We start from the raw sequence: 27,793 nt of genomic DNA, 5'->3' as shown, positions 1-27,793 counted from the left end.
ACGGCACCCAAAAGGCAAGCGACATAAAAAGTATCGAAAGAAAAGAAAACGCTCAGAGTCCGAGCCACGGAAAGTGCGCAAAAAACGCAACGAAGAAGAAACAGAAAGCAGGAGAGAGAGCAAGAAGCAGCCACAGAACACAGAACACAGAACAGAAGAAAATAAATAAAGATGCAGCGCGGCAAATAGAAGAAGAGCGAAACAACAAAAAACAACTGTAAAAGCAACAGCAAAAGCCACCGCTGGCCTGGCTGGCTGCTCAGCCAGTGTTGCCATGCTCTGTCGCTGGTCTGGTACCGTTAAAAGTTAACCGTTAGCACAGCATTGACAGTGCCGTCGCCATTTTGTCGTTTCACATTTGCCGTCGTGGTTGTCGTCGTCATCGCCAACGCCGTCGCCGTCGCCACAGTCGCTGTTCACGCAACAAAATGTTCTTGCTGTGAAGTGGAGTCCAATAAATAATATAATGATATAAATATTATAACAAAAATAAAATCAAAACTATAAACTCAATTGTTAATAAATAAATGTCCTAAAAACAAGTGTGAAAGTGCGGAGACAAGTTCAAACTTCAATGTAATTTTAATTTTTATTTTGCGTCGCAATTTGTTCCCAAAGGAAACGATACAGATAGCCTGACTGTGACGGAAAATTCGTCGAATATAGATTAAAGTCGGATGGAACTGTCTTATCAATCACAAAATTTCAGACTTTGAGGCCAGCGAATAAAAAAAAAGAATAGGAGATTGTCAAGGAGCAAGTGGGAACTTCCCAGGAAGCATTAAAGCCGATTTCATTTGTTAGCAATGTCTTTAATTAAGTGTTGGTAAATCCTTTGGAGAGAGCGCTACAGCAAAGAGAATTGTTTATAAGGAATAAATATTGGAGTCTTGCATATTTTAGTCTTTTAGTTTGAGTCCTAAAATTGCATAAAGTCCAGCAACAGTAGATGGACTGCCCGAGAGTCTCCATCATACGATGCGTAAACATCTTTAAATTGTTCGCCAACGTTGAGGCTCCGCGCTGCTCCACTGATAGGGCCGATGCACTGGCATGTAGTCAAAAGAGCACACGAACGTTATAGAGCCCCAGCCGAGCACAAATCGAATCGAAGAGCAACCGCCGCCGCCGCCGCCGCCGCCGCCGCGATAAGAAGAAAGCAACGGCGGAGCCGTGAGACGGCGGTGTGCTGGCGAAACCCGTGCCAGCAGCAGTTATCGAGCAGACAGCGATCCCGAACCGCGTCTCTGTCTGGCGGTGCCTCGTTTCACGGTGAACGCAACGCGAGTGAAGCCCTGAAGGGGGCAAAATATTGAGAGAGAGATATTGATTGTGTGATAAATTCCTTAAAAATTCAAATATAACTCATACGACGCGTGTGCCAATCCCCAACCAAGCCCCAGTACCACTGCCAACTGCTGTGCATGCATTTGGCCTTAGCAATGATGCAAACCCTGAAACCGCCGCCGCCGCCGCTACATCACCACCATCCACAGCAGCAGCAGCTTCCACAGCACCTGACAGCCATGGATAATCATCAGCAACATCCGCCGCATATCCATCAGCCGCAACAATTGCCGCCCACGCCGCAGGCATCGCACTTGGTAGGCGGCGGCCAGCACAATCATCTGCCTGTCGACCATGATGACCCAAATCCTGAACTGGTGCTCGCCTTAATTTCAAGGAATCGTGCGCTCGAGGGTAAGTCAAGTCAAGCTAAGTCGTCTCCGTCATATCTTCTCTCTGTCCGAAAGGATTTGGGCTCTGGGCTTTGTCTAAGAACAGACCTGAGCAGGCTTTAATTATGCAAAGTTTTTGTTTTCTGCTCTTTGTTTTTATGAACCACAAAAAGGTCACAGCAGAGCCAGGCTCCCAGCAGGGTTTAGGTGTGGGGCCTGGCCTTTACTTAGATTGAGCCACGTTGAAAGCTGCTCATGTGTGGGCGGAGGGGTCGGATGGGGTGGTTGGTAGGGTCTTGCGGTTGCTCTGGCTTTATGCCTTATGCCTTGCATAACATTCACATTTTCAGACCGAGGCAGCTTAAGTGTTTTTCAATTAAATCCGTGAGCTTTCTCTGGTGGGACACCGCCATCGTCAGCCACCCCGTCTTAGGAGCTCATTTCAAATGCTCTTTTAGGGTTGCAGAATGTTGAATGTTGCGGCTTGCAGCTCGTCGTTCGTGAGAGTTGCTTGACATAATACACGAGCAACTATTTTTCTTCTGCTTTTCTTGGGGGAAAGTTTTGAGAGATGATTTATCATGGCTGGGCGAGACTTTCTGCAACTCCCTTGGACTTAGAGGTGCTCCCCGCCCAAGGGAGAGAACTCATCTCGCAAATCCCACGCAAAATCAATTGACAAACCCCCCAGACTACAAGCCAGTCCACAAAGTTGACAACTGAACAACTGAGTGCGGATTGAAGTGAAGTGGATTGCTGGACGACTCAGATGGCGACACGCGCCGTTGACAATGAAAAGCTGAAAAGCTGTAACCAAATCCAAGAGGCTGAAACTGTTGACAAACGCCCAAATGTCCCTTCCATTGTTGCCCTAATGTGCAGGGTATGTGCATTCGTATTCCCAGCTGCGTTCGCTGCACGTGTCGCAGGCGGGCCTGGAAAAGAGCAGAGCCCAGCTGATGGATCCCGGATCCCGAAACCGACTTCAAGTACGCGCGGGATTTTGTTTTGGAACACGCGTAATTACAAACAAATAAATATTAGTGCAGTGCCTCGAAACCGCATGTGCCACGCCTCCACCTCCGCCTCCACCTCCGGCTCAGCCTCCGCCACGTGTCACTAATATGTGTGTGATGCAGCGCAACATCGAGGGATCCCCTGATCCAGTCCCAGCGGAGTTGAGTGCCGTGCGCCGGCCGAGCGACGTGCAGAAAAACGAGAAGAAAAATTGAATTATGCGCTTGCGGTGCTTCCCCCCACCCTTCAGCCAGTCCTGTGCCACCCCAGCCATCCATCCTGCATATTTCTGGGCAATCGACAAATATTTTGTTATTTGCACATAAACATATTTATCGAGTTTGGGCTTTGGGCTTGCTCCCTGCCTTACCCTCACCCTCACCCTCACCCCCGCCTCGAGTGCTCGCTGGGCTGCACCCACGGGTGTTCTGTTTCAGCTTCACCCGTTCTTTGCTTTCTCTTGGGCCTGTCAAAAATTGTGTAAATATGTTTATCATTTCCACTTGCCATTGCCTGGACTCTGTGCACTTAACGCTGAGCAAACACCCACCCCCAGTCGGGACCCGTCGCACTTGTCGCTCAACCGTCGGCCGCGTGTCCTTCGTTAGCCGTTCTTGTGTGGCTTTCCTATTAACGGGAATACCAGTTACCCCACCCCACCCCACCCCTGAGTGCGGCGAAGCCAGACCCACCCCACTCTCAAGGCAACCTAAGCGTATCCGTTTCTGGTTTGTTGTTTCCTTCCGCTCCCTTCCGGGAGGGTGTCGGGAGGGGTTCGTCCGCAGCTCTCATAATTTGTCGTAATGTCAACAGGCGAGATCAAACACACTCGACTTGGCATTGGGAATTTTGGAATGTCTATTGGAAGCTCGACTCGCAGACAGTCCTACCACATGTAGTGGTAGCCGATCAGATAGAAGACTTCTCCATAACTGCCTCCAGGTGCCATCTCGCAGGCCAGCAGTGGGCGCAGATCCCAGCGTACTGGCTCCAGCTGGTACGCAAAGGCTCTCGGGTCGACTGGCACATACATTTCACGCAGGAAATTGTTGGGGTCTGATGCGTAGATCGTCTGCACGCTGCCGCTGGAGTCGCTGGACTGCAGACTGGAGTCATCCTCCGATGTGGTTTGATGGCTGCTCTCTGCGGTGCAGTCAGATGACGTCTGGGAGTTCGTCAGCGGCAGATGGGCACTGCCAATGGTGCTGATGCTGCTCGTTCGACTGCTGGCTGATTGGTCTGTCGCATGCAGCGAGGAGCTACATGTCAGGTCTCCGCTCTGAAGTGTTTCGCTTTCTTCCGTTCGCTCTTCGGATTGGGAAGACATTGACGCCGAGTGCTGGGAACTGATGCTAGGGATGCTAGTCTCGGATGGCATCCATCGCAGTTCCGACTTAACCTCCAGTGCCGCTTTCATCTCGTCCGTCCATTCGCTGGGGTAATTTTTTCGCTGGCTCGAGCCGGAGCTGTTTGACGCGTTATCCTTGGACTCAGGAGACGTTGCCATGCCACTTGACCGAGTGCTATTGGTGTCTCTGCTCCGAATCGGTGCTTGTGCCAACCTCTTGCGTGAAATCCGTTTGTGTGTACGAGCTGAAAGTCTTTTGTATGCGGGCCAGATCCCGTCGAAAAGCGTCGAAGGCAGCCAAGTTAATATCGGACATCTGAGGGAGGGACACACTTGTTTGGATAACATTGAAGATAATGCAATCTGCAGGCCAACTCACCTTTAAATGTGTTTAGCTTAAGCCCAAATTGACTTTCCCTGTTCGAGTTTTAAACATGAGCTCAAAATGTTTCGTAGATTCTAGACAGTAGACGCCAGCGCATGCTGCGATTGTTACTTGGGCTCCAAGGAAACAGCCCATAACTCATTCAGTGTTCAAGGACTTGGAGCTTCAAGCCTAGAAAAGGTTTTGCCCAGGGGACAGCCATATCTCATGCCCCTCGCATGACCCCAATATCTTTTGGAGTCCTCTCGGCTGTCGCTTGAGCACACTTTGGACATTACTCAGTGCAACATGCCCGTGATGTAAGGCACATTCGGACCGGGCACATAAAGATTTTCGCTTTCTAGACTCCACTTCATCGGTCTCCGTTCGTTGCTCTTCTCAATGGCGAACCCCGAGCCAAGTTGAGAAATCAGTTGGATTCTGTTATTTTTGCCCGTTTATTGTTGGCTGTTATTATTCTCCCGCTCCCTCCTTCATGGCGTGCACATAAATCATTTTTTCGCCATTTTTGCGCGAGCCTCCACGCTCTGCGTCCTCCTGCATATTTGATGGCATCTGGGTCTGCGCTTAGCATCGACGACAGCTTTTTGACTAGCCAACTGACTTCGGGCTGGCTGGCACGGCTCGCAGGTAAAACTCGGCGTACTCCACGCGCCTTATGCCTCCGCCTACTTATACATCTCTCTCCCCTACTGCCTCGCCTCCTCCCAGACTTCTGTCAGTTTTGTTCTTTATTTTTGTTCCTTCTCTGCCGTGTCTTTTTTGCTGCGTCTGCTCTTTGCACATTGAGGGGAAACTTGGCAGCTTTTGGGGCTCTTTTTTTGTGGGAGGACAGGGCGAGTGTTCAAGTTATGTTAAGTAAATAATGGGGCGTTCATATGACGCTGGAAATGTGTGGGCGTGGGGCATACGGGGATACGGGGATACGGGGATTGTGGATTGGGGAGAGTTTTCTTTTACGCTTTTCACGGGGGATGTGCAAGACATACAGACACAGTCGTATGTGTGTGTTTTGGAAGTCAGCTGTTTACTTTTATTTCTTTTTTTGTATGCCTGATAAAATAAAATTGGAATATAACTTGATGGGGAAAAATGCGCATAGAACACAGTGGTCCCCGTTGCATCGGTGAATATAGAACTGAAACTTCGACATCTGTGATACACTTTGCACTAAATTAAAACGTATAATAATTTATAGATGCATTAAATTATATTAAGAATATTGAATATTAATATAATTATTAATACTAATGAACATATGAAATAGTTACAATGGGACTTCTGGAATCGGGAATGGGATCACTTGGCCCATTTTAATTGCCAAATGAAATGGTTTGCTGATTATTTTTAAAAGGTGAAACTTAAGATAATTTAATGCTCTATCTAGCTGTCCAATAACTTATAATTTTGAACAATATTTGATGCCAAAAGTTAGTGCCAAACCCACTGTTTTTTTTGCTATAAACTAAGAACAACTCAAATGGTTCGCTAAGCATAAAGATGTTGGCTTTCTAGACTCCAATTCAACCAAAAACTAGCCATAATAGGGGAGTTCCCAGTTCCTTTTCAGTCAAGTTTGTTTAATTTGTTGTCACTTGAAAAGGTCTCAGAAAAGGTCTCCACTCCGGAATTGCCATACTCCAGCCCGAATATGTGGCGATACTCACGTAGAAACTTTTTCGCTTTCGCTGCTTTGCTTTTTCCCAGAGTAAACACAAACATTACCCCCCCATGAATGTACATACATACATATCTACATACATATCTACATATGTATATACATATTTTTATACCCGGTACTCGAAGAGTAAATAGGGTATATTGTATTTGTGCGGATAACGGTTGTATGTAACGCACAGAAGTAAACGTTTCCGACCCCATAAAGTATATATATTCTTGATCAGCATCAATAGCCGAGTCGATTGAGCCATGTCTGTCTGTCCGTCCGTCCGTCCGTCCGTCCGTCCGTCCGTCCGTCCGTCCGTCTTGTTTGTCGGCTAGTTCTCAGAGACTATAAGAGCTAGAGCCATCAAACTTTGGCACCATACTGCTGTATGCTCACACTGAAACCAGTGTATTTCAAAAATGAGCCCCGCCCCCTTCCGCCCCCGCAAAAGGGCGAAAACATCCCAAATCTACAATTTTGCAGATAACAGAAAACTAAAAACGCCATTCCATAGGGAATGACCATATCTATCAGATCACCAAATTGGGATACGATTGGATCATTATTATAGCCACAATGAAGAAATTAATTTTCAGTGGCCAAACCCACCCCGTCCCGCAGCATTCACACTCTGCTTTGCGCTGTTTATGGCCTGGCCCCTGACACGTCACTGCCTCTGCCTCTGCCGCTGCCTCTGCCGCTGCCTCTGCCGCTGACTCTGCCGCGACTCTGCAGTGTGTGTTTCTAGGGGAGGGTGGCGAGCTAAAGGAGCGTGTTGGCCTGAGTAGTGTTGTTGATGTAGATGACAGATGAAGAAAAAATGTAAAATTTGACAAATAACCGCTAAGTTGCAGATGTAGTACTGAGTGCCGGGTATAAAAGTTGTGACGCGTAAGAAGCGTCTCACACGTCCCTTCTCGTTTTATGTACTTTTGTGTGTGTGTTGTTGTGGGGGTGGACCAAAAGACAATATCGCGTTGTTGCAGTGTTATATGTAACTCAAAATTTCTGTATTTGTGCAGCACACTTTGAGGAGCCGCAGCCTCCCGTGCCCCCCGTGCCCCCAGCCCCACCCGCTTGGCAGCAGCCACTCCCCATTTGGCAGCTGGCAAAAGCTGTCTCTACACTGTGCTGGCTTCCATAAAAAACAATATCCCGCAGCGAACTTTATTAAATTACACGATTTTGACAGTTAAGCAACAGCCTGGCACAGGCCCCACTGGCCTCCCCCCCATTCTACTCCCCCCGTTATTCCCCTATCTATGACTCTCCTCCCTCTTGCTCTGCCACAAGTGAAAATCATAATTTTTCTTCTTTTATGTAATATGCTCAGAGCTGCCAACAACCCGAGGAACAGAACAGCCCAGCAGAGGCCAGGCAGCATCCTCCCTGTTCGGTTTTTTCGTGGGTTGTCTAGCAACGTGGTTGAGGCTTTCGGGGTACTGGGTATTCCTCTGGGGCTGGTTTAGGCAAATACGAGTCAAAAATGCTGGCAATAACAAAACTTGCAGCGATATTTATACATATTATTTAATTCTCTGAAATCTTTGAAAATGGCAACGGGGCCACGCCGCGCCACGCCACGCCACGCAGTTGTTGCGTCGTAGAACATTTTGCGTGTCTGGCCCTGCGGCCTGCCACTCCGGGGCGGGTGTGTGGTGGGGGCAAAGTGGTTGCCGTTACGGCTACGGTTACGGTTAGCAACTTTCTGTTTTTATCATTCTGCAATTAGCGGGCCCATGTCCGCTCCTGCTTATCGGCAGGGGTCTGGGTTCGGGTCTGGAGCTGGAGCTGAAGCTGAAGCTGGTGTAGCGGTAGCCTCTTTGCTCTCTGCTGTTGGGTAAATATTTGAAGAGCATTTCAGTCGATGCCTTGAACGTTGATTAGGTTCCTTTGGGTTTGGTATCTGGGTATCTAAGTATCTAAGTTACTCAGTGTGTATCTAAGTATCTCGTGCATGCTTCGCTCTGTGTTTTCCACTGGTTATCGGCTGCTACAAGAATTGCCCATTGAGACGGCAACATTTTGTTTGCATTTGTTTCACCGTTTACAAGCTACACGGCACCTCTGGAACAAGTCCCCACCGCATGTACCCGGCTGATAAGGCCCCAAACAAAACATGAAACAGAAACTGTGTTCTCAAAAAGTGTCTTGTTTCGTCTGCTGATATTTGTGAAGTGAGGAGTTGGCTGGGAGATGGCAGAGGACTGACTTTTGTGGGCTTCCCGATCCACCTATGCAGCACAGATCAAACCAAGCAGAGCAGCAACAGCAACAGCAGCAGCAGCAGCGATAAATGAGGCCTATTATCATGCAAACATTTTCTTTTCATGCTGCTTCAGCCTCCGCCTCCGCCTCCGCCTCCGACCCATGGTCCACCCTCAACTGCAACTGCAACCCCTTTTTGTATGGCGATTCCTTTCATGCTTTTATTTTATCACTGATTATTTTCCACATCGCTATGCTCATTGTGTCCCGGTCCCTGGCTCCTTTGTCCGCGGTATATCTAAACAGGTGGTCCCAGCAGGTGGCTGCCACTAAGCCAAGGCTGCCGAGAAGTCCCTTTTGTCTGGCTCTGCGCTCTGCGCTCTGCGATCCCTTTCCACATCCACATCCACATTCACATCCATTTATGCAGTATTTACCTTTCAATCATGCCCGAACATTGTCTGCATTTCTGATTTATGCTTTTTGTGTGTGTGTTTTTTGCTGGCCAGTCAAGTCAACCGCAACTCAGAAGCGACAGAATGGCGTCAGAGCTTCGACAGAATGATACCCTCTACAGATAGTCTCGTAGTCACTGATGATGACACGTTATGCGAGACATGTTGCTGGGCAGTTCCCCTTCTCGTTCCCCGTTCGAGTGATTCACGAGCGGCGATCAAGTAAGCCTCTAATTTTAGCTGAAATTATCTGCTAGGGTTTTTTTTTGTGGCCAATCTCAGACAGTTATTGTGGGTATTTTCAGTGGCTATTTACGTTGGATTCACCTCCGTATATTGGCGGGAAAGTCATTATAGAGCGATCTAACGCGCGATATGTCAACTTTCAACAATAATAGCCGCGATTAGTTAACTTATCTCTGGCTGCAGGAGAGTCCAATTCCGTTACGTTCTTCTGGCTCCCTGATACCGATAAAAAACGAGGAGGAACGCTGTGAGACGAGCACACAATGCGCAAGCATAAACTGGATGGTGTGGGGGGTAGCCACTGCACATGAATTTCTTATTTTAGAAATTGTAAAACAAACTTGTGATATCAGAGTAGTCTGGATGCAAAATTTCGTTGCTCTACCTCTTATGGCCTCTGAGAAACAGGCGAACGGACAGACAGACGGACACACGGACAGTCTGACGTGGCTATATTGACTCGCCAATGGGTCCTTCTGGGCGTTACGCAAATCTAATAACCCTTTTACTCTTCGAGTGCCGTGTATTTGGGATGAGCTGCAAAAGTTGTGTGGCTGACGTTCGCAGCTCAAAGCGATTGCATTTTCGCTGATTTCTTTGGCTTTGGAGAGCACCTTTGGCAGCCCAAGACTCTGTCCACTTCTAGGGGCTGGCTTATCGGGCTTATTCAGGCGATAAGTTAAGGTCTGTGTACACTGTCCACCGCCGATCCGAACAGATAAGTGTCACTCGAGAAACGTTTGAATTGGAAGAATTGGAGAGAAAGAATCAAATCGTAGTCCCCTGCATGCAGTTTTTCAGACTCTTCAGACCTTCTGGCCTTCTTCAGTTAGTTGTTTGTCCGGACATCTAAGAAGTGCCGCTGGTTGGCTCTGTGTCGCTGCGGGTTCTGTTTACACAGATTGCTGATCTATTTTCAAACGAATCCCCGGAGCCCCGGAGCACTTGAAAGTGTCAAACAAATGTTGTACAACCAGGCGATGGCCCAAGCGAAGCGCTGGAGGAACGCGCGGGCTATCTCTCGGTTTCGGGTTCGGGCTCGGGCTCGGGCTCGACTGTGTTGGGGTGGGACACACTCACCTGGAGTGAGAGAGAGAGAGAGAGAGAGAGAGAGAGAGAGAGAGAGCTTATGAAGCACTCCAGCGTTGAGCTCTTGTCGAGTGGCCATATAAATGTGGCACTGATTATGCCTCGAGTAGCTGATTATGGCCAATTGAGAAAAAGTAGCATGAAGAAAATCTTATTCGTGCGATACACGCGCACCCACAAAAGACTCGGAAACTGTTCGGACTTAACTCCTCTGTATAATCGTTTATTAAATCTAGAGTAAAGTTATTTACGTGCTTTGAAGTCACCGATCCACCGATCCGCAGGCCACACAACTGATAGTAGCGTAGGGTTTGCTCAACGCTGTTTGCTGGCAGAAGGCAGCAGGCAGCAGGCAGAGGAGGTGACCCAGTAAGTCGATGTAGGGGAAGGGCATGGGACTGGCTCGCAGATAAGAAGCTAGAAAACCCCTTGAATCTCACTCGCACACAAATCACTGGCTGGCAAATAGATAAATGGGTTTATTTTCCAAACACAAGACACCAACCCAGCCAATACCATCGGGATCGGTCGCCAGCTTCAACTCTGACCTGGCCATTGACTCGAGCGTATGTCGCAAATTATGCCTGCCCGATGCCTGCTGAAAGCGCTCAATGAACAAAATGATTTTATTGCACGAGCCTTCGGTGTCCTCCTCCACTTGAGACCATTGGCCCATATGTTGCCATTTGTGACAAAACTGCACCAGGCACGCCATCGGATGGGATGGCATGGCATGGCATGGCATGGGGTTGATACTCGTATCAGAGGGGGAGGGAAGCCGGGGGAGATGCTCCTGGTGCCGCTGGTGCTGCTGTCGTTTGTTGTCGTTAATGCCCAATGGGTGGCAAATTGTTTTTTATTATTTCTCCGGACGAAACGAGACAAGTTGGGATGGGCTCGTGGTTCGTGGTTCGCAGTTCGCAGTTCGGGTTTCGGTGTTCGGGGTGAAGCGTGAACGAGTCCTTTCCCCCCTTTGCTCCTTGTCGATTGCGTGAATAAAACTTTAATGGAACGACACAAATCCCTGCCGTTGACGCTGCTCTCTCTCTCTGCCCTCTGGTGTCTCTAATGCAAAGTAATTGAGTGCGAAAATGCCGTCAGTTTGTCAGAGGTTTTTGTGGCTGGTGCTTGAATTTTTGATACTTTATGTCCCGGGCACATCTGCCCCGGACATAAGCAGGCATCAGTAGTGCACTCCTTGCCACATTTGCGAATTGTCTGGAGACCAAATGAAACAAAAAGCTAACGGAGGAGCGGCTCCTAAATGGTCAAACTACTTTTGACAGCACAGTACGTGTGTGTCTCGGTGCCGTCTCTGGAATGGTCACGATTCGGGGGTGCGCCCGAGGGCAGACAACTCCGACTCCGACTCCGACTCCACTGTCACAGAGAACTCACGTAAATTCTTGATTGCAGCTCGTCCATTGCACGTCTCGCAAGCCCAGGCTGAATCTCAACTGAAAACTTGCAGCTAAGTTGAGTTTACGGCCCTGATCCTCATTTCAGATGAGTGCAGAGGAAGCGCAGGGAGTGGCTCTGTGTACGTGACCATGCAGCCATAGGACCTGGACCAAGCACAGGCCCCGCCTGGGGGGCATAGATTTAACGCTTTGCCCGAATGCTTGAAGGGGACATGGCACAACCGGGATCCGTCAAAGTGTCGCTGCGACATGAATGAGTGCAGGGATTTGCCTGCAATGGAGAATGTTTCTGGTTTCATGGCTAAATTATTTACTCGAAGAATGCAATCGCAGTTCGAGGGGAAACATTCAAATTACAGCCTAAGCTGAACTATTAATTCTGATCGCCATTCGCACGACTCACTGTACATATAACTGTAAACATTTGCGTACGCGCTGCAGTGGCCGTTCTTTCGTCTCTCTATCCCGCCTTCTTCGTTGCTGAGCTGAGCAGCCCGAACCAAGGTGATTGAATTACAAGGTGACGTCTTCACCATGGTGGTCTTCACCACAGGCAGCCAATGGCGCTATCACTTTCTAGAGCTTGTCTCTCTGTGCGTGGGGAGTAAGTTATTGGTCCGTTAACGTCACCTTGTAATAGAATTCACCTTGGCCCGAACTGTTATAAGGCTCTCCTTCTATTGCTTCTTTCGTTCTCTCTTGTATCAAGGCACGCCAGCCCTTTGTTATTTATGAGTTGATCAGCTATTTATTCTGTACTTCTGGAAACAAACTTGTTATCGCTTGCAAATACATTTTAAATATTCTTGCATCAATCCTCTCGACATTTTCTTTAAATTATAACTCAACAGCAACGCTTAAACTAGTTCATAGAAACTAATTCTCAGTCTCTCACTCTCCTTCAACTTTCTATGTTGGTGGGGTGGATGGTATCAGTTACGATATATGAAACTGTAAAACTATTTCCAAGCACTCTAAAGACATTTTAAAGTCTTCCTTGATAAATATTCTTATCGGCTACAAATGTAGATATGTATCTTTTACAATTGCTGGCCAAAAACTGCAAAGTGCAGCGGGAGTTGCGTATAATTTATTGTTCAAAAGAAATCCACAATTCCAGCATTACATCCACCCCAGGTCCTTGGATTTATGCCATAGCTCCCGCACACTGACACACCCGCTTAGAGTATCCCTTTTTGGGTCCTTTTATAAAAACGGCGACGTCCATTTTTGTGGCTGATAATTCAACAATAGGAAAACGGAAATACTCGTAGCTCCCCAGGCCCAGTCTTCCCTGGCTCCCCGCCGAACCTCCTCCACCCATAGAACCGTTTCAACCATTTTCTGCGCCATCTTGGCTTCATCAAACGCACACAAAAGACCATAAAGGCAAAGCCAAGATAATGGCAGGCCATCAGAGAAGGGAAGGGAAGAGGAGAAGGAGCAGGAGAAGGAGCAGGAGAAGAGCAGAGTGGAGCTGCTCTCGAAGCAGGCAAATAAAATGGGCACCAACGAAACGAAGTCGTTAGCGTCGTGTACGGCAACCGTAGAGCAGAGCAGCCACCCACACTGGGGGACCGTTTGGTTTCAGCTTCAAAGGAGGAAATCACCCCAAGTGTGTATTTTTATAGAGACCGCAATAAACCTTTTTCTTCCGCCATTTCTACATTTTTTGTCTGTGTGTGTTGGCTGATTCTGGCTGCTGGTTGCTGGCTGCTAGCTGCTGGGTTCTAAGGCTCTGGGTTTGGTTCCTGGCATGGCCCCCGCCTTTTTGATGAAGTTGCAGTTGGGCCACACAATACACTAGAAGAATCAGAGAAGGAAGATTGACAGAAAACGTTGTGTTGTCCATAACCATAAAGGCGGCTCAACGGTCCAACGGCCAACCCCAATTGATGATGGCCCTGACGAGGAAGCACTCAAAATTGAAAATGCTAGGGCCCTCGCCAGGTCTGCCCTTCCAGGCTGCTTTTCTTTTTGTTATTTTATAAGCATGCGCCCCCCGGCCCATGTCCAACCTAAAGACATCGGACGTGGGCTTGGCATGTTGTTGGCTCCCTTCTCTTCCAGGTTTTTTTTTTTCTGTTTTGTGTCCCGCTTTATAGCTCCGGTCAAGGGTGCTGGTGCCGGTGGCCGCTCGGTCGCTCGGTCGGTCGGTCGGTCGGTCGGTCGGCCGCCTGCAGCTCGGACTTGACGCTTCAATGGCTGCCGACGGAGGAGTGCGATGCGCGCGTCTTTTGTTTGCAGAAAAAAATTAAATACAACAAGCGAGCAAAATGCTTTTTGCAACAAAACAAAACACATAAAAAAGCGAGACAAAACGAGAGAAAAAGCAGTCCGAGTACGGAAAATGGCGAAATGTGTGGCGACCCGAACTGGATCCCCATTGTTTAATGGCCGTCAGCTGGAATGTGCGCCAGGAATTGAAAAGTTATTGTGTTGCACGGCCCGTGGGCCTGCCTGCCTGCCACCCATCTGCGCTCATCCTCATCTCGCCATTTTCGCTACGTTCCAATTGTCCTGACAAGCTGCCGCTCGCAGTTTTTGTGCTCAAATTGTTGAACCAACATATTTGACAGTTAATTTTTGGTTTAACCGAGAAATTTCCCGTTTCCTATTCGTTTGCTTTTTTTGGTGGGGAAAATAGTTTTAGTGTGGGTCTGGCTGGTGCCAGGTTTGGGTCTATTGGCGGCAGGCAGAGTTGCGATTAGATGGGTAAGGAACGGAATGGAATGGAATGGAATGGCCTTTGCGGCGAAGAGCGAAACTAGTTCTTGTTTTATTTACACACTGATCCAAATTCAAAGTCTCATATGAAGAATGTGTAGCGTGATGAGCGCCAAACAGAAAGAAAGGATAAGGAATGTCAGAGTCCAACCACAATTAAGAAATTGCATAAACACCGAAGAAAGGCAGAGCAGCACAGAGCAGAGCACACCCTTGCCATAGGAGCCTTTTCCACTCTAATGAGAGGCGTCCACACAAAGACTTAATCATAAGGGCAGAAGAGGAAGGGAAGGGAAATAAAATGCATAAAGTAAATTATAATAGGCATAATAAAAAGAAAACATGCTGAAAGCCCCGACGCCGGCCCCGGCCGGAGAAGGAAAAACATGTCGCAACGCTTTGTTGCCACTTACTTTGAATGCTTAGAGGTTGTTGTGGGTTGTGGGGCAAGCTGGGGGGTCGAGCGGTTGAGGGGTTGTGGGGGCAAGGCCGTAAGTGCTCACGGCCGGAGTTAAAAGCAAACGCATTAAAAGGTGGATGCCCAAAAAGACTTTCACCTTGGCGTAAGAGGCAAATGGCGACAATACAGGCGACAAAATGGCCCCAGCTGCAGATAGCTTTTGCCTTGGGGTTCGTGTCCGTGTCCGTGTTTGTGTCTGTGTTTGGGGTTTCTGTTTTCCCTGGAACTTAATATTGCATGAGCTGGTAGCTGGTAGCGGGTCGCTGGTAACTGGAGAGCACAGCGACCACACGACACCGGCAACATTTTTAATTATGAAACACTAAAAGTGGCAAAGCCAAAGTGCAACACGGCGTCGGTTGAGGCACGCGCTAATGAATGGGAGCTCAGGCAAGGGGAAGGGCAGGCCATTGCTATTAACTTAAACGCCTCTCTGCCATGGCCAGCTATCTGGTTAAGACAGCGCCACGTTCGTGGGGGGAGAGCGCACGCACTCGATGGAAGCACGGCTTGATGGGTGGAAGTTCGTTCGTGTTAACACGGCCTTATTGTGGAGGAGTGGAGGAGTGGAGTAGCGGAGGAGGCCTGGACCATATCGAGTTGCCGTTGCTGTTTAACCCTAAGTGCAGGCACGTGTGCCGCTCAAGTGAGGCGTTTTTAACGTGGCTAACAGCCAGCAAGTTAAGTGCGAGTGCGTGGCTCGCACCTTTGGTTGCTCCTCTGCACTCCTCCGACTCCAGCTGAAAAGTTATTCCTGCAATTGAACGGAAACTTAAGAAGCGACTAAGCCACAGCACAGCAAACGCGCTTTCCGGAGTTTCCACGCGGCTAGAATTTCCATATGCCGACGATTATCCATCGACTGACAGACGAGGGGTTGTTCGGGACACGATACGAGGTCGCGTGGCATGGACGATGAGTCCACTTAGTGAGTCGAGTCCCTCTTGCCTTTATTTGCTCATCTCTTCTCTGGTTACACAGAGAGTCCGAAGTCTCCTTTTTTAATTGCTGTGTTTGCCGCTCTTCAATATATCGATGGCTAGGCTAGACTTCCTCCCAGCCCCTTTCCCATTCCCGGACTGGGGACAGACGCATTCAACAGTTGAAGCGCTGCTGAAAACTCTTCTCTGCTCTGCTTCGGGGGTTGCACGAAAATTGATTAAGGTCATTATGCAGTTGGGTAGTCGGAGAGCCGGCTGACACTTAATCCCAGCGGCATAATCAGCAACATATTGTAGCAAAAAGCTTCGCCATAAAAAGTAGCAAGTTTTTGTTTTCACCAAACTGCAGATACACCCTTGTGGATCGGTTCAAAAGGTTAAGGGCCTTACCCATTTTTGTTTCACAATAAAACTTGACAGTCTGTCTTCGCCCGAGCGAAAGCCCAGGGAGTGCCACAGGAAACCAGTTTACCTCTCAGGAGGGTGCGCCTCTCAGCGACAGAGACACCGACGGGAAGCGGGAAGCGGATTATTCATGAGGTCAGTGGGCATAGGAGCTCCATTGAATCGTGAGGGGGTTACCACTAGGCAGTACGAGTAGCTGTGTCAGGCGACATAAATGAGCGAAACAAAAAAGGCATTGACAGGACAGCAACAAGTGAAGCAGCGAGGAACAAACCCGAAACATGTACTCAAAGGGAAAAAAACTCGCGACCCTCTACCCCACACCCCATCCGCAAATACGCCCCTTAAACGCTGCAAATGTTTTTATTACATTAAAAGCATTAACATTAACGGTATGTAGAGCAAAGTACCCTTCGAGCACCCGCCCAGACACAATGGGCAACACACCAGCCCCGGCACTCCATCGACAATGCTCGTGTGTCATCAGTGCGTGGCAGGAGTAAGCCCCTGCCCCGAGCACCACGCGGTGACTCCGGTGGTGGTGTCCTTAAATAGAGCGCGTCAATGAATATTTTGGTATTGGTAAATTGTGGATTGTGGATTTGCGGGCTCGGGGCCTGGTCTCTCAAAACAAACAGCGGGATTTTTGTCATAAGCGAGAGAGCTTATGAGAGGGCTCTCAGTGCTCAGTGCCAGTGCTCAGTGCTCAAGGATATTCCTTTCTTATTTGTATATCCCCTGCACAGTTGTCTGTGTATCAATTTAGCCAAAATTGTGGTCATCATTTTGAACCAATAAGGAAACTGAAACGAAACGAGATTGGGCAGTGGTTGAGAGTTACGGAAAGTTGTGGTCTCGATGGGGAATATTCCTTTTGTTTGACTAGCGAGAGGAAACTAAACAGGTGGAAACTAAGTTATCACCACCATTAAATGCATTTTTTAACGTTCTGCAATTAACACCGTTCTGTCCTGTTTCTGCCCACTGTGCGCACCCCTTGCACACCCTCGTTCCCTCGCATTCGGGACTTGACTTTGTCAATGAGGCAGCACAGACTCCGAGGACGCCACCCTTAGTTCCGTCTTTATTTAACTTTGTCGAATTGATTTCGTTTGGGCAACAGCAACAGCAACAACAACAACAACAAGAGCCACCACGTACGTAGACGGGGAGGCGGAGTGGAGTGGAGTGGGAAATCCGGCAACACCCTTGAACAAGAGCGTTTTCCTTCCATGTTCCATGGCCGCGCCGCGCTGCTGGTGATGTTTCCATTTGTGCAAAATAGAGCACTTAACGGGGAAAACTGCAAACAAATTATTGCACTTGCTGTCACCAGAGCCTGTGTGCGTGTGCCCCGCCCACTGTGCACGACCCCAGCCACAGCCCAGCCGTATCCATGGCTGGCGCTGCATACACTTAAAGGATTACAAGCGGATCTGTCGCTTGTTTGCCGCTAAATGGACGCATTTACCCGCGGCCATAGAGCGTGGGGTGGGGTGGGGTGGGATGGGGTGGGGACACAATGGACGACGGGCCTTGCCTTTGCGCGCTTTTTATAGCCAATGAATAGATGAATGACAAACTGACTGAATGACTGAATGACTGCATGACTGAATGACTGACTGGGTGCCTGAGTGAGTGAGTGCGAAGCGGCGGCTAAAGCGAAGTTACTTAATGGATTTGGTTAAGTGCTGCATTGACATTTTGATAAATGCTTTGGAACAGATGCGCTGCCGAGCAGCGGAGCAGAGCAGCGGAGCGGCTAAAGCGGGGCGTAGCCGGGCGGTATCCTTCTTCACCTTCTCCTTTGTCCTGGCCACCGCTACAGCCTTATGATAAATAGTTCTTTCCTTGCAAGCAAAATGGAAATTCCACCCCCAGGCAACTTGGCTTTAACTAGAATCTTCTGGCCAGAAAACAAAACCAAGATAACCAGCCTCAAAATGGTTTTAATGTCGAACAAATGAATCACCTCATAAACTGTTAAACTCTCAGCCAAATGTGGTGTTTCCTTTGCAGAGTTCTTCACAACTTAAGCCATAAAAATTCGAAAATTTTAAATATTTCTCGGTAGAGAATAAACAATTCCCCCCAGGCTTACCCTCCCCAAAACAGCTCCAACACTCAGCGAGCGAGTGTCAATTTTTTGTACTTGGCTGCCCTCAAATGGCAAAACTTTTTGTTCTGTACAATAATGTTGATCTTCAAGTGGCTTCTAATTAGATAATATGCGGCCTCGTTCGTGCTGGCACAGGCCCAGGCGCAGGCCCAGGCCCATCGTGCAGATGGCACCGCGCTTTCCGCATGCAAAGTGACGGCGCGTGCAATGGGCAGGAGGCAGAAGCCGCAAGGGAACCGCACCGAGGGGTGCATACCCTATAGGGAGCGTGGCTCCTGTTGCGTAATTTTTTATTAAGGTGGAATTTTGGGGTGGAAAGGTGGGAATTATTTAAAGGTCCGGTATTGATTTAAGTTTAAATTCTTTTTCAGTTTCCGTTTTTGTTTTGCATTTTCCTGTCATGCTTGTGGTCCCGGTGGAACGAGCCCGACAACATTGTAGAGCATTTAAAAACGTGAAATAAAAAAGGTCAAGTCAAAAAGGCAGCGCATAAAAAAGGCGTCCGTCGACGGCGAATCATTTGAATCCTAATGGATGCGTGTGCCGTGCGCCAAACGACTGGCACGCACGCGATGAGGGCACAGCTGGCAGGGAATGGGAATGGGAATGGGAATGGGAATGGTCGGGTCTATTCTGTCCTGTCCCGTCCCGTCCTGGTGCGGTATGGCCATGGCGGAGGTGTAAAGTTCACGTGCAAAGCCACCCAACCCACGGCAAGATGACGTTTTATTAATGCTTTTGGAGTGCTTTCAATATTTTATCGCGCATTTTGCTCTACGACTTCGGTCAGGTTAGGTCCGTGTCCGTGTGCGGGGGCCTCGCACCGCCTCTGCTCCAGTTGGCTTGTTTTTACCCCTTTCAAAGTGCATCGGGCATTGCGTAATAACTTTTAGTTGGTCACTTTGCGGGCAGATGTAGATGTAGTGGCATGGGCTGGCGCTTCTGGGGCATATAAATAGTGCCCAACCTCAACCCGAGCCGACCCTCGCTCGTCCTTCCACCTCCACCTCCACCTCCACTTCCACTTCCATTATGATTCTGACTTTGAGCGGCGAACTGTTTATCTAAATGGGTCTTTTGTTTGACTGTGCGCGGGGTCTAATGGAAAAGGTGGAGCCATGTGGAAGTGGCCATTGCCTCGGCATACTCGCACGTTGATTATGGTCATTTGCTGTTTGGAGTTGTCCAACTGCAATTGGTGGCTCTGGAGCTCAATTAAGTTGTCAATCTAATTACTATAAAGCGATCCAAGCAGATGTCAGCAATGACCAAAAATAAATTGTAGCCGCAAATCGATCAAAGGGGAAGCTAATTAAATTATTCTCAGGAGGAGTAGAGATACGGGAAAATATTAATCTCTTTATACTCCTGGGGAGTGATATTCACACAAATAGATTCAGATATTGTCTAGGTTTATCGATCACAAAGCAAAACAAAATATTTACATATAAAGTTCTTACATTTTTCCGAGTTTTCAATGATTTTAAATGGTTCAACTTTGAGTTTTTACTTAGACATAACTACCCGACAAAATTGAACAATTTGTTTGCGCTTCGAACCAAAGACTTTCCTAAAGATTCTGTTAGAGGTTGCGCTTTCTTTCTTCACATAACTTGAGTATCTTACATCTGCTTGTAATGAACTTTGCCATTCTAAGAAGCTGATGAAAGCATCTATGAAGTACACCCAAACACTTAGTGGTGTTAGCTTACCCTCTGGGAAATATTACGCTTTCAAATGCAATAGTGATGATTTTTGGTGCTAAATCCAAACATGGGAAAGGCAATGCTTACTCTCCTTCACAAACTAAGCATAAATAGGCGTTAGAAAGAGTATAAGGACGAAGGAGACAAGTAAGAAATGCAGAAAAAGCGAACAATATGAAAGTGTGAGCTTAAAAGCAGCGTGGCAAAAGCAGAGTGGACCGACCGGAGTGGGTGGAAACGCTTTCAAGTCGGCAACGCCAACGCGGCACGACAGGCTAAGGCCCAAGTGGATTTGACAGGAGGACTTTGGGCCAGCGGCAAGGAAAGACACACGGGGCCAGGCAAGGGAGCATCGGAGGTTGCTGCTGCCGCTGCCGCTGCTGTTGCGTCTGCTGCAGGCGAGCCATTTTGCAGGGCGTGTCCGCAACCCCCAAAGCATCACCTTCGTGGCTCTTGCTGTTGCTGTTGCTGTTGGTTTTGTCGTGGAAAGTGTGTGGGTGGTCATGCTGCTACTGCTGCTCCTGCCCCATGACCATGCTGGCTGAGTATTTGGTGTTTCTGCTCCGATTATGCCACAAGCTCAGACTGTGGACTGTGCGTGTGTCGCTCCACGTTTTTGGCCATATGAATTTTTGAATACACTTATCCAGAGCATGGTGAGGGTGGTGGTGGTGGTGGTGGGCATGGTTACATAAGAATGCCCAGTTCTCGAGTCTACAAAGTGTAATTCCAGCTTTGGCTGCGCTTTGCCAGTTGCCAGTTGCCAGCACATTTAAGCCCCACTCACCTCCCAGCGACGTCCCGTTGGGCAGATAATGCTACCCGACACACACACACACACACACGTACACATAAAAGCACTGTCACATATAAATATTCATGCATGAATGTGCTTCCCCCCGTGTGTGTGTGTGTGTGTGTGCGTATCGTATCGCTCAATTTGGTTTCGATTGCGAGTCCGCCATTTTACCTAGGGTAGCCATTCAACAATTTCTCTTCTTTCTTTGGGCCTTTGGCGCATTATTGACGACCATGCCGATAGCGACGATAATGAATTTTACTGCGCAAGTTTAAATGTTTCTTTTGTTGACTTTTATTTAAAGTACCCGAAAAGTAGACTATAAATTGTTCTCTCATACAGTTATGAGAAGTTTCAACCTTAAAACCGCATAGTGATCGATGGTAGATCGGTATAAAAACCTGGTTACACCCAGGTGGTAGCTGGACAAATCTAGACTGCCCCGATGCATGGGCGTGGCTCCTACGCACTGTCTTCACCGTGTTGAGAATATATTTAGACAAAGTCCCCGGTTTGGTTTCGGAAAAGCTCGCAATGTCCGTAGGTAAAGGAGCCCCGAGAATCTGGAGTCTACACCGGTTCATAAGTTCTAGTATTTATTTTACTAGTTAGTCTCCGAGACCCAGATGTACATGCAGACATCCTGGAATATAGATTTCGTACTCCACACGGTTCTAACGAAACTCTACGAGTTTTACTTATTTTCCTTATCCTTAATTCCTTATCGTTAACGATATTTGGCTGGACCCATTTAACGGCTTTCGTATACATTATTAATACATTATTTATATACATAAATATAAAATATATGTACATATAAAATGAATATTTATGTACTTAATTACACAAACTGCTTTTCACTTCGCAATGAACCATCACTCAATGGATGCGTCGGTTCATATATCAGTTACGAAAGCTTGCATCTTTATTGTATTGTGTGTATTGTTAACAAAGGGTCCAATTTTAGAACAGTTTTGTTCCTAAACAGTCAAAATCTGGGAATTATAAGCCAAAACATGACCTGACATTAAGTAGCAAAAACAGCAGTTTTGGGCTACAAAACTTTGGGAATTGGGTAGGATTATCTTGGTAACATTCATTGAGTAACAAATATTTATATATATTACATTTAAAAATGTATAATTGGCGACATTATGAAATACTCTAGTAACAGTGTGAGATCACAGAACTCTGGATGCAAAATTAACTTGCTTTAGCTCTTATAGTTTTTGTGACCTAGGCAGACTCATCGCGACCGAAAGACAGACATGGCTATTTCGAGTGTATCGAAACAGGTGGGAAAAATTTAAATTTAAATCGGATTTTAAACACGTTTATAGTCACGACAGACGATAAGTACTTACTGATAATTTCTAGAAGGTTTGTATCTGTTGGTCCTAAAAAGAAAAGCAATCTGCCAACAATTGAAAGGGAGTTCCTTTAAGGCGGCCAAAGTCCGAATGTTGAATTCGATGTGTCAATGTTTGTGTGTAGACATGTAGACAGGAGTAGGTGCAGGTGGAGGTGGAACGCGCACTTTGGCTCCTACAGGACATGGAGAGAGAGCGAGGAAAGAGCAGCGAAAGAGTGGCAAAACGGAGAGATTTGTCGGCTGCAATTGAAATGGAAGTCTCCGTGCGCAGACGTCGCTCTGGCCCCTCGATCAGCCGGTCGAGCAGTCAGTTGGAGTCAACAATTTAACGCCTTTAAGGTCAGGTTTTTGGCCGAACAGTTACGAAACAATGACACGGCGGCAGCAAGGCAGCAACAACAATAAGCCATGGCAGCCAAATGCACACGAAAAGGAGAAGAGAAATACAAAGTAGAATGGAAACTGCAGCAAAAGCGGTACATATGTACATATGTACATAAATATGTACATAAATATGTACATAAATATGTACATAAATATGTACATAAATATGTACATAAATATGTATGTAAAAGTATGAAATAATTTTTAGAAAACATATCCGAATTTGCCAGCGCACTCAAAAAGGGGGTAGAGAGAGAGAGAGAGAGAGAAAGAGAGAGCGAGCGAGTAAGACCCATCGTGGGTGGAGGAGGGTGAAAAAAGCCAAGAGCTGAAAAGAGCTTTTTGAGACCACTCCCCGAAAACTGCAAGCGACGGCCGTCACGACGTCGACGTCGACGCACACAAAACAACCAATCCCAGGCACAAATATACCCACATAAAAACTGAAAAGAAAAACTCACTCACACACACACACACACATACAACACACACACAGACACAGAGAGAAATTTTGGAATGGAATGGCAAAGTGTACAATGCAATTTCCCCGCCGCTTGGTCGAGCGACCAACCCAAGCTCAATTGTTTGGGGGCAGAAAAAGAGGCAGATAAAAGGCCAGGCTGGAAAACTGGAAAGCTGGGAAAACTGGCACAAGCGAGATGTGTATTACAAGAGCAACAACAGCCAAAGAGAACAAAGTGGCGTGGCGTGGCGGGCCAACAGTGGCACAAGAGCTAAAGTCCGATTCGTAAGGGTTGGGTTGGGCTCTGTTCGGTTCTGTTCTGACTGTGATTATGTCAGCAGCAGCAGCCCCGCTTCTGCCTCTTTTTCTGCGTGCCTCGCTCGCCAGTTACTTTCCAAGCGTCGACGTTGCCTGCCGCACTTGCCACAAGGATATCGGTTGCTCGCGTCGCAGCTTGTGCATCGCAGAGCCAACTGTAAAGGTCTGTGATAACGATTAACGAACGGTGCACAAAACACTCAAGCAATACAGAAAAAAACGAAAAACAAAGTCCGCAAACTCAAACCCAGCAGAAAGCGTTGTGGATTACCCTCAATCACCCGAAAATAAAATGTGACTGTGACTGTGACTGTGCCCTGCAGATAGTGAAAGTGTGGATGAAGGAAATTAAAAGGAAAATAACTTCATTGATAACGGAGAAAGTAGAAGGAGGAAAGATCAACAGCATGGAGCTGCTGAAGCTAATGATGTTCAAAAGTGACTTCCTGTCCAACGGCAAATGTGAAGATCGCGTACCGCCGATCAATTTGAGCCAACTGCCAGAGTTCTTGCTGTGTAAGTTGAAAGGATAAAAGCAATGCAATAAGCTCATCCTCTACTCGTCCAATAATTGTATCCGACATGGTGAAAGTTTAATTGCTCAACCTGCAGGTTTTTCTGCTCGTCCCAAACTCTGGCTAATATGCAAACAAGAAACAATAACGCATCGGCACCATCCCAATTCATATGTTTATAGTTGTACACAAATAGTGCAGGTGTATTTAACAATATTGTTATCTTTTTGTTGTTGTGTTCGCACCAGTCATCTGCAATTCGTGCAAAGATGTGGGGAGTTTGGCTTGCTTAGTTACAATGTCTTAGGAAGTGAACATATTTGGGGTTGGGTTGCTCATTAGTGAGTGACCAAAAAAGAGTTGTTCACTTCAGTGAATGAATTGAAATTCACCAATTTTCACGAAGCAACTGAACCAACTGAGTGTTCAGTTAGCAACTGAGTAAAGTGATTGAGAATTCTTCACTCGCTTCAAACGGATCCACACTAACGCCAAAATGATTCTCTGAAGTATTTCCCACAAGTTTGCACTTGTCGCCGCTCTTGCTGGTCAAGCAAACTTCAATCGAATCGCCGAAATATGGTCAAATATTCAGATAGCCCAAGGCAACGCTCTCAGCATCAACCTCAAGGCGTGCCAGGGCACGCCAACAAGAATTTCGTACAGGGGCGCATAGCGCGGATCATTTCCATTTCGAACATCCATTTTGTGTAGCTTATTGGGCTATTGGGCGATTATTCACACTGATAGGTGACAGTAAGTGCCTGCACATACAATCCAGATGTGTCTCGTGCACAAACTGATATCGATTTTATTGGCAGATATATTTGTCTACCTTCTCTATGGGAAATTGTGACTTTAATTTCAAATCGAAAATTGCATCGGTTGCTTGGCATTTGATTACCTTTCTAAAACATCAAACTTTCAAGTAGACGACAAAAGCAAATTCAGTTTGGAGTCAAATTGCACACTAATAAGATGTACTGGCTAAGGAATTGTAAAGAAAAATAATAATTTAACAGCAAAAATAATTGAAGTAATCTTTAACCGATGAAATTCTCTTTCAGCTACGATACCAAAGTGCGGCGGCTGCCATGAGCTGATCTTGGACCGATTCATTCTGAAGGTGCTGGAGCGCACGTGGCACGCCAAGTGCCTGCAGTGCAGCGAGTGCCACGGCCAACTCAACGACAAGTGCTTCGCCCGCAACGGTCAACTGTTCTGCAAGGAGGACTTCTTCAAGTAAGTAAATTTCTCTAAATTTCTCCAGTGCCAGCTGGAGGTGGCTGGAGGGGGCCTGAAGGGGGTTGTTCTGGTGGAAGCGTTGCCGGTTTAATGAAAAATCTCCTTTTGCCCCATTGCCAATGTTTGGGTCTAACAGACGGTACGGTACAAAGTGTTCCGCTTGTGATATGGGCATACCGCCAACCCAGGTGGTGCGCCGGGCCCAGGACAACGTCTATCACCTGCAGTGCTTCCTGTGCGCCATGTGCTCCCGCACCCTCAACACGGGCGACGAGTTCTACCTGATGGAGGACCGCAAGCTCATCTGCAAGCGCGACTACGAGGAGGCCAAGGCAAAAGGTGCGTGACGGGAGAGATCCTGGTTCAACGGCTAGACTTGATTGTTGGATCGATTCTTGCAGGTCTCTACTTGGATGGCTCGCTGGACGGCGATCAGCCAAACAAGCGTCCCCGCACCACCATCACCGCCAAGCAGCTGGAGACCCTGAAGACTGCCTACAACAACAGCCCCAAGCCCGCCCGACACGTTCGGGAGCAGCTGTCCCAGGACACGGGCCTAGACATGCGGGTGGTCCAGGTGTGGTTCCAAAACAGGTGTGTGTTGTACTCAGACACAAGTGGCGACGGCGACGGCGACGGCACTAATTTTGGCATCTACTTTGCAGGCGGGCCAAGGAGAAACGACTGAAAAAGGATGCGGGACGCACTCGATGGAGTCAGTACTTCCGCTCCATGAAGGGAAACTGTTCGCCGCGCACCGACAAATTCCTCGACAAGGACGAACTAAAGGTCGACTACGACAGCTTCAGTCATCACGGTAAGTTTGAGCTACATAATCCCTAAAGCCGATAGAGCTGTAACTATGTATCCCCTCAACAGATCTTAGCAACGACAGCTACAGCACCGTCAATTTGGGCCTGGATGAAGGCGCCTCTCCGCACAGCATACGCGGCTCCTACATGCATGGGAGCTCTAGTCCGTCTCAGTACCCGCCGAGCAGTCGCTCGCCGCCGCCAGTTGGCCAGAGCCACACGTTCGGCTCTTATCCAGACAATATTGTGTACACCAATATAGGTGAGTTGAGTGCCACAGAAGAGGAGGAATCTTATATCTAAGAGCCACAATCCATCTCCCACCACAGATCATGCGGCGGCCTCTACTCTGCACGCCAGTAAGTCACATCACCGCCTGCACAGTAGCAACAACGTCTCGGACCTGAGCAACGACTCCAGCCCCGAACAGGGCTATCCAGACTTTCCCCCGAGCCCCGATTCCTGGCTTGGCGACTCGGCAAGTACCAACAACACCAGCAGCAACAACAACAACAATAACAATGGTGGCAGCGGCAGCGGCAGTGGTGCAGCCAGTGCGAATGTCACCACTGCAAATCCCGGCACGCCAAGCGTACATTACTGATACTCAAATCTGCTTTTGCGTTATTTTGAGATGCAGTCCCGCAGTCTTCTTCTCTCTGCCCAGCAACAACAACAGCAGCAACAACAGAAACTTTAGCAGCGCCATGTTGAAAGCTCTCAGCATCACGACAGCGAAGCTAAGCGGTTAATGGGAACGAGTCAGGAGATGTGGCAACGCCACTCAGGCTGAGTTGAGATTGTGGAATGTACCAGTTTCAAGTGAATGCAATTTGGGTACGTTTCGTCTGTATAAATACCAGTTCGTGATCGGCATACAAATGCTGATCAGAATCAATTAGTTAAAAAATTAGCAAAAACAGAAAGCAGCAGAAAGCCTTATTTGTATTTAGAAAAACAAAAACCCTTACAAAATTGCTCAAAATAATTGATTTCCTGACGATGTCATCGGCATAGGGGGATTGAAAACAGAATAACTTTTGATTTGTACTTTGAAGCTTAATTGATTGCATCACTTCTTGGAGAAGCCGCTCCATCATTTACCATTGTAACCCTGCCCTGATATTGATATTTTATTGTAAATAATGTATATACAAATGTGTATAGTAGACGAACTCTAAAACTGAATTTTAAATTAAATTAAGTCTGTATAGCGTCAAACAAATGCGGGGTGGTAGAGCAAAATATGCATATGTACAAATGTACATATATTCATTTGTATGTTTGTACACACCAGTGTAAGGCTCGAGCCCAAAACCAGTTATTTATTGCTTTATATAGGAATACAACAAAATTACATAGGCGAAATATCAATTACGAAAACGTGATGTCGTATTTATGTATATCTAATGAAAACCAAAAAACCGAAGAAATATTTCGACAAAATAGAAATGTGAGTAAAGAGGCAACTACGTAAAACAAATGATAAAACGAATGCTATGGAATAAATTACTATTTGACACATAAGAATAAAATACAAAAATTTGTTAACCATCGTTTTTAATTACAATTGGGCGAACAGTTTTGTTTCGATAGACCATCTTATCGAATTGTCACTCGACAATAGCTGAAATGTTTGAAACGTTTTCGATACGCCGCTGGAGCGACATCTACATTCAACTGTCGGCAAAACAAGTAACATTAATGACGCCACGGACGCTACTTGAACTAAAATGCGTTAACATTTTTGAATGCATGTAAAAAACAAAAGTTCCTAAAATTACCGCAAAGTTCCCAAAACTGCCAAGAGACCTGGCGGCGCCACCCCTTGACAAAAGTACTGCCTGGCTAACCACAAAATGATATCGTAACGAGAAGTGCTTGGTGAAGCAGTCCGCCGGTAATGCAGTTGGTGTCAACCTGCTGACCATGAGTATGCGGGTTGATTTTCAAGTGCAAGTTTTTGGGGCTTCTGCTGGTTGGATAGTAAAGAAAGCGTTGGTGGGCGTTAAC

At 47.3% G+C, this 27,793-nt stretch overlaps 2 protein-coding genes across 4 annotated transcripts; one reads left to right on the top strand and one right to left on the bottom strand.

Annotated features, from left to right (window-relative positions):
• The first annotated feature begins 1,143 nt into the window (after nucleotides 1-1,143).
• Nucleotides 1,144-27,331, top strand: LOC117901606 (LIM/homeobox protein Lhx3). Of its 3 annotated transcripts, none has more exons than XM_034812422.1 (7): nucleotides 1,144-1,701; nucleotides 24,791-24,965; nucleotides 25,096-25,307; nucleotides 25,370-25,562; nucleotides 25,634-25,785; nucleotides 25,848-26,042; nucleotides 26,110-27,331. In XM_034812422.1, the coding sequence occupies exons 1-7, from the start codon at nucleotides 1,425-1,427 to the stop codon at nucleotides 26,382-26,384; spliced, it is 1,479 nt and encodes a 492-aa protein (XP_034668313.1). In that variant the 5' UTR covers nucleotides 1,144-1,424; the 3' UTR covers nucleotides 26,385-27,331. The 3 variants fall into 3 exon arrangements, with proteins under 3 accessions (XP_034668313.1, XP_034668315.1, XP_034668316.1); XM_034812424.1 differs by lacking the exon at nucleotides 1,144-1,701 and adding an exon at nucleotides 23,264-23,724; XM_034812425.1 differs by lacking the exon at nucleotides 1,144-1,701 and adding an exon at nucleotides 23,265-23,724 and having other exon boundaries at nucleotides 25,105-25,307.
• LOC117901607 lies at nucleotides 3,531-4,568 on the bottom strand. The gene is made up of 2 exons (XM_034812426.1): nucleotides 4,424-4,568; nucleotides 3,531-4,360 (listed from the first exon to the last, which is right to left on the bottom strand). Exon 2 carries the CDS (start codon nucleotides 4,358-4,360, stop codon nucleotides 4,220-4,222), a length of 141 nt encoding a protein of 46 aa, XP_034668317.1. The 5' UTR covers nucleotides 4,424-4,568; the 3' UTR covers nucleotides 3,531-4,219.
• Nucleotides 27,332-27,793: the final 462 nt, after the last annotated feature.

The sequence above is a fragment of the Drosophila subobscura genome, chromosome U (assembly GCF_008121235.1).
Source record: "Drosophila subobscura isolate 14011-0131.10 chromosome U, UCBerk_Dsub_1.0, whole genome shotgun sequence".
Classification (NCBI taxonomy): Eukaryota; Metazoa; Arthropoda; class Insecta; order Diptera; family Drosophilidae; genus Drosophila; species Drosophila subobscura.
Note: the sequence above shows the minus strand (reverse complement) of the source record. Positions and strands in the feature narration are given on the sequence as shown.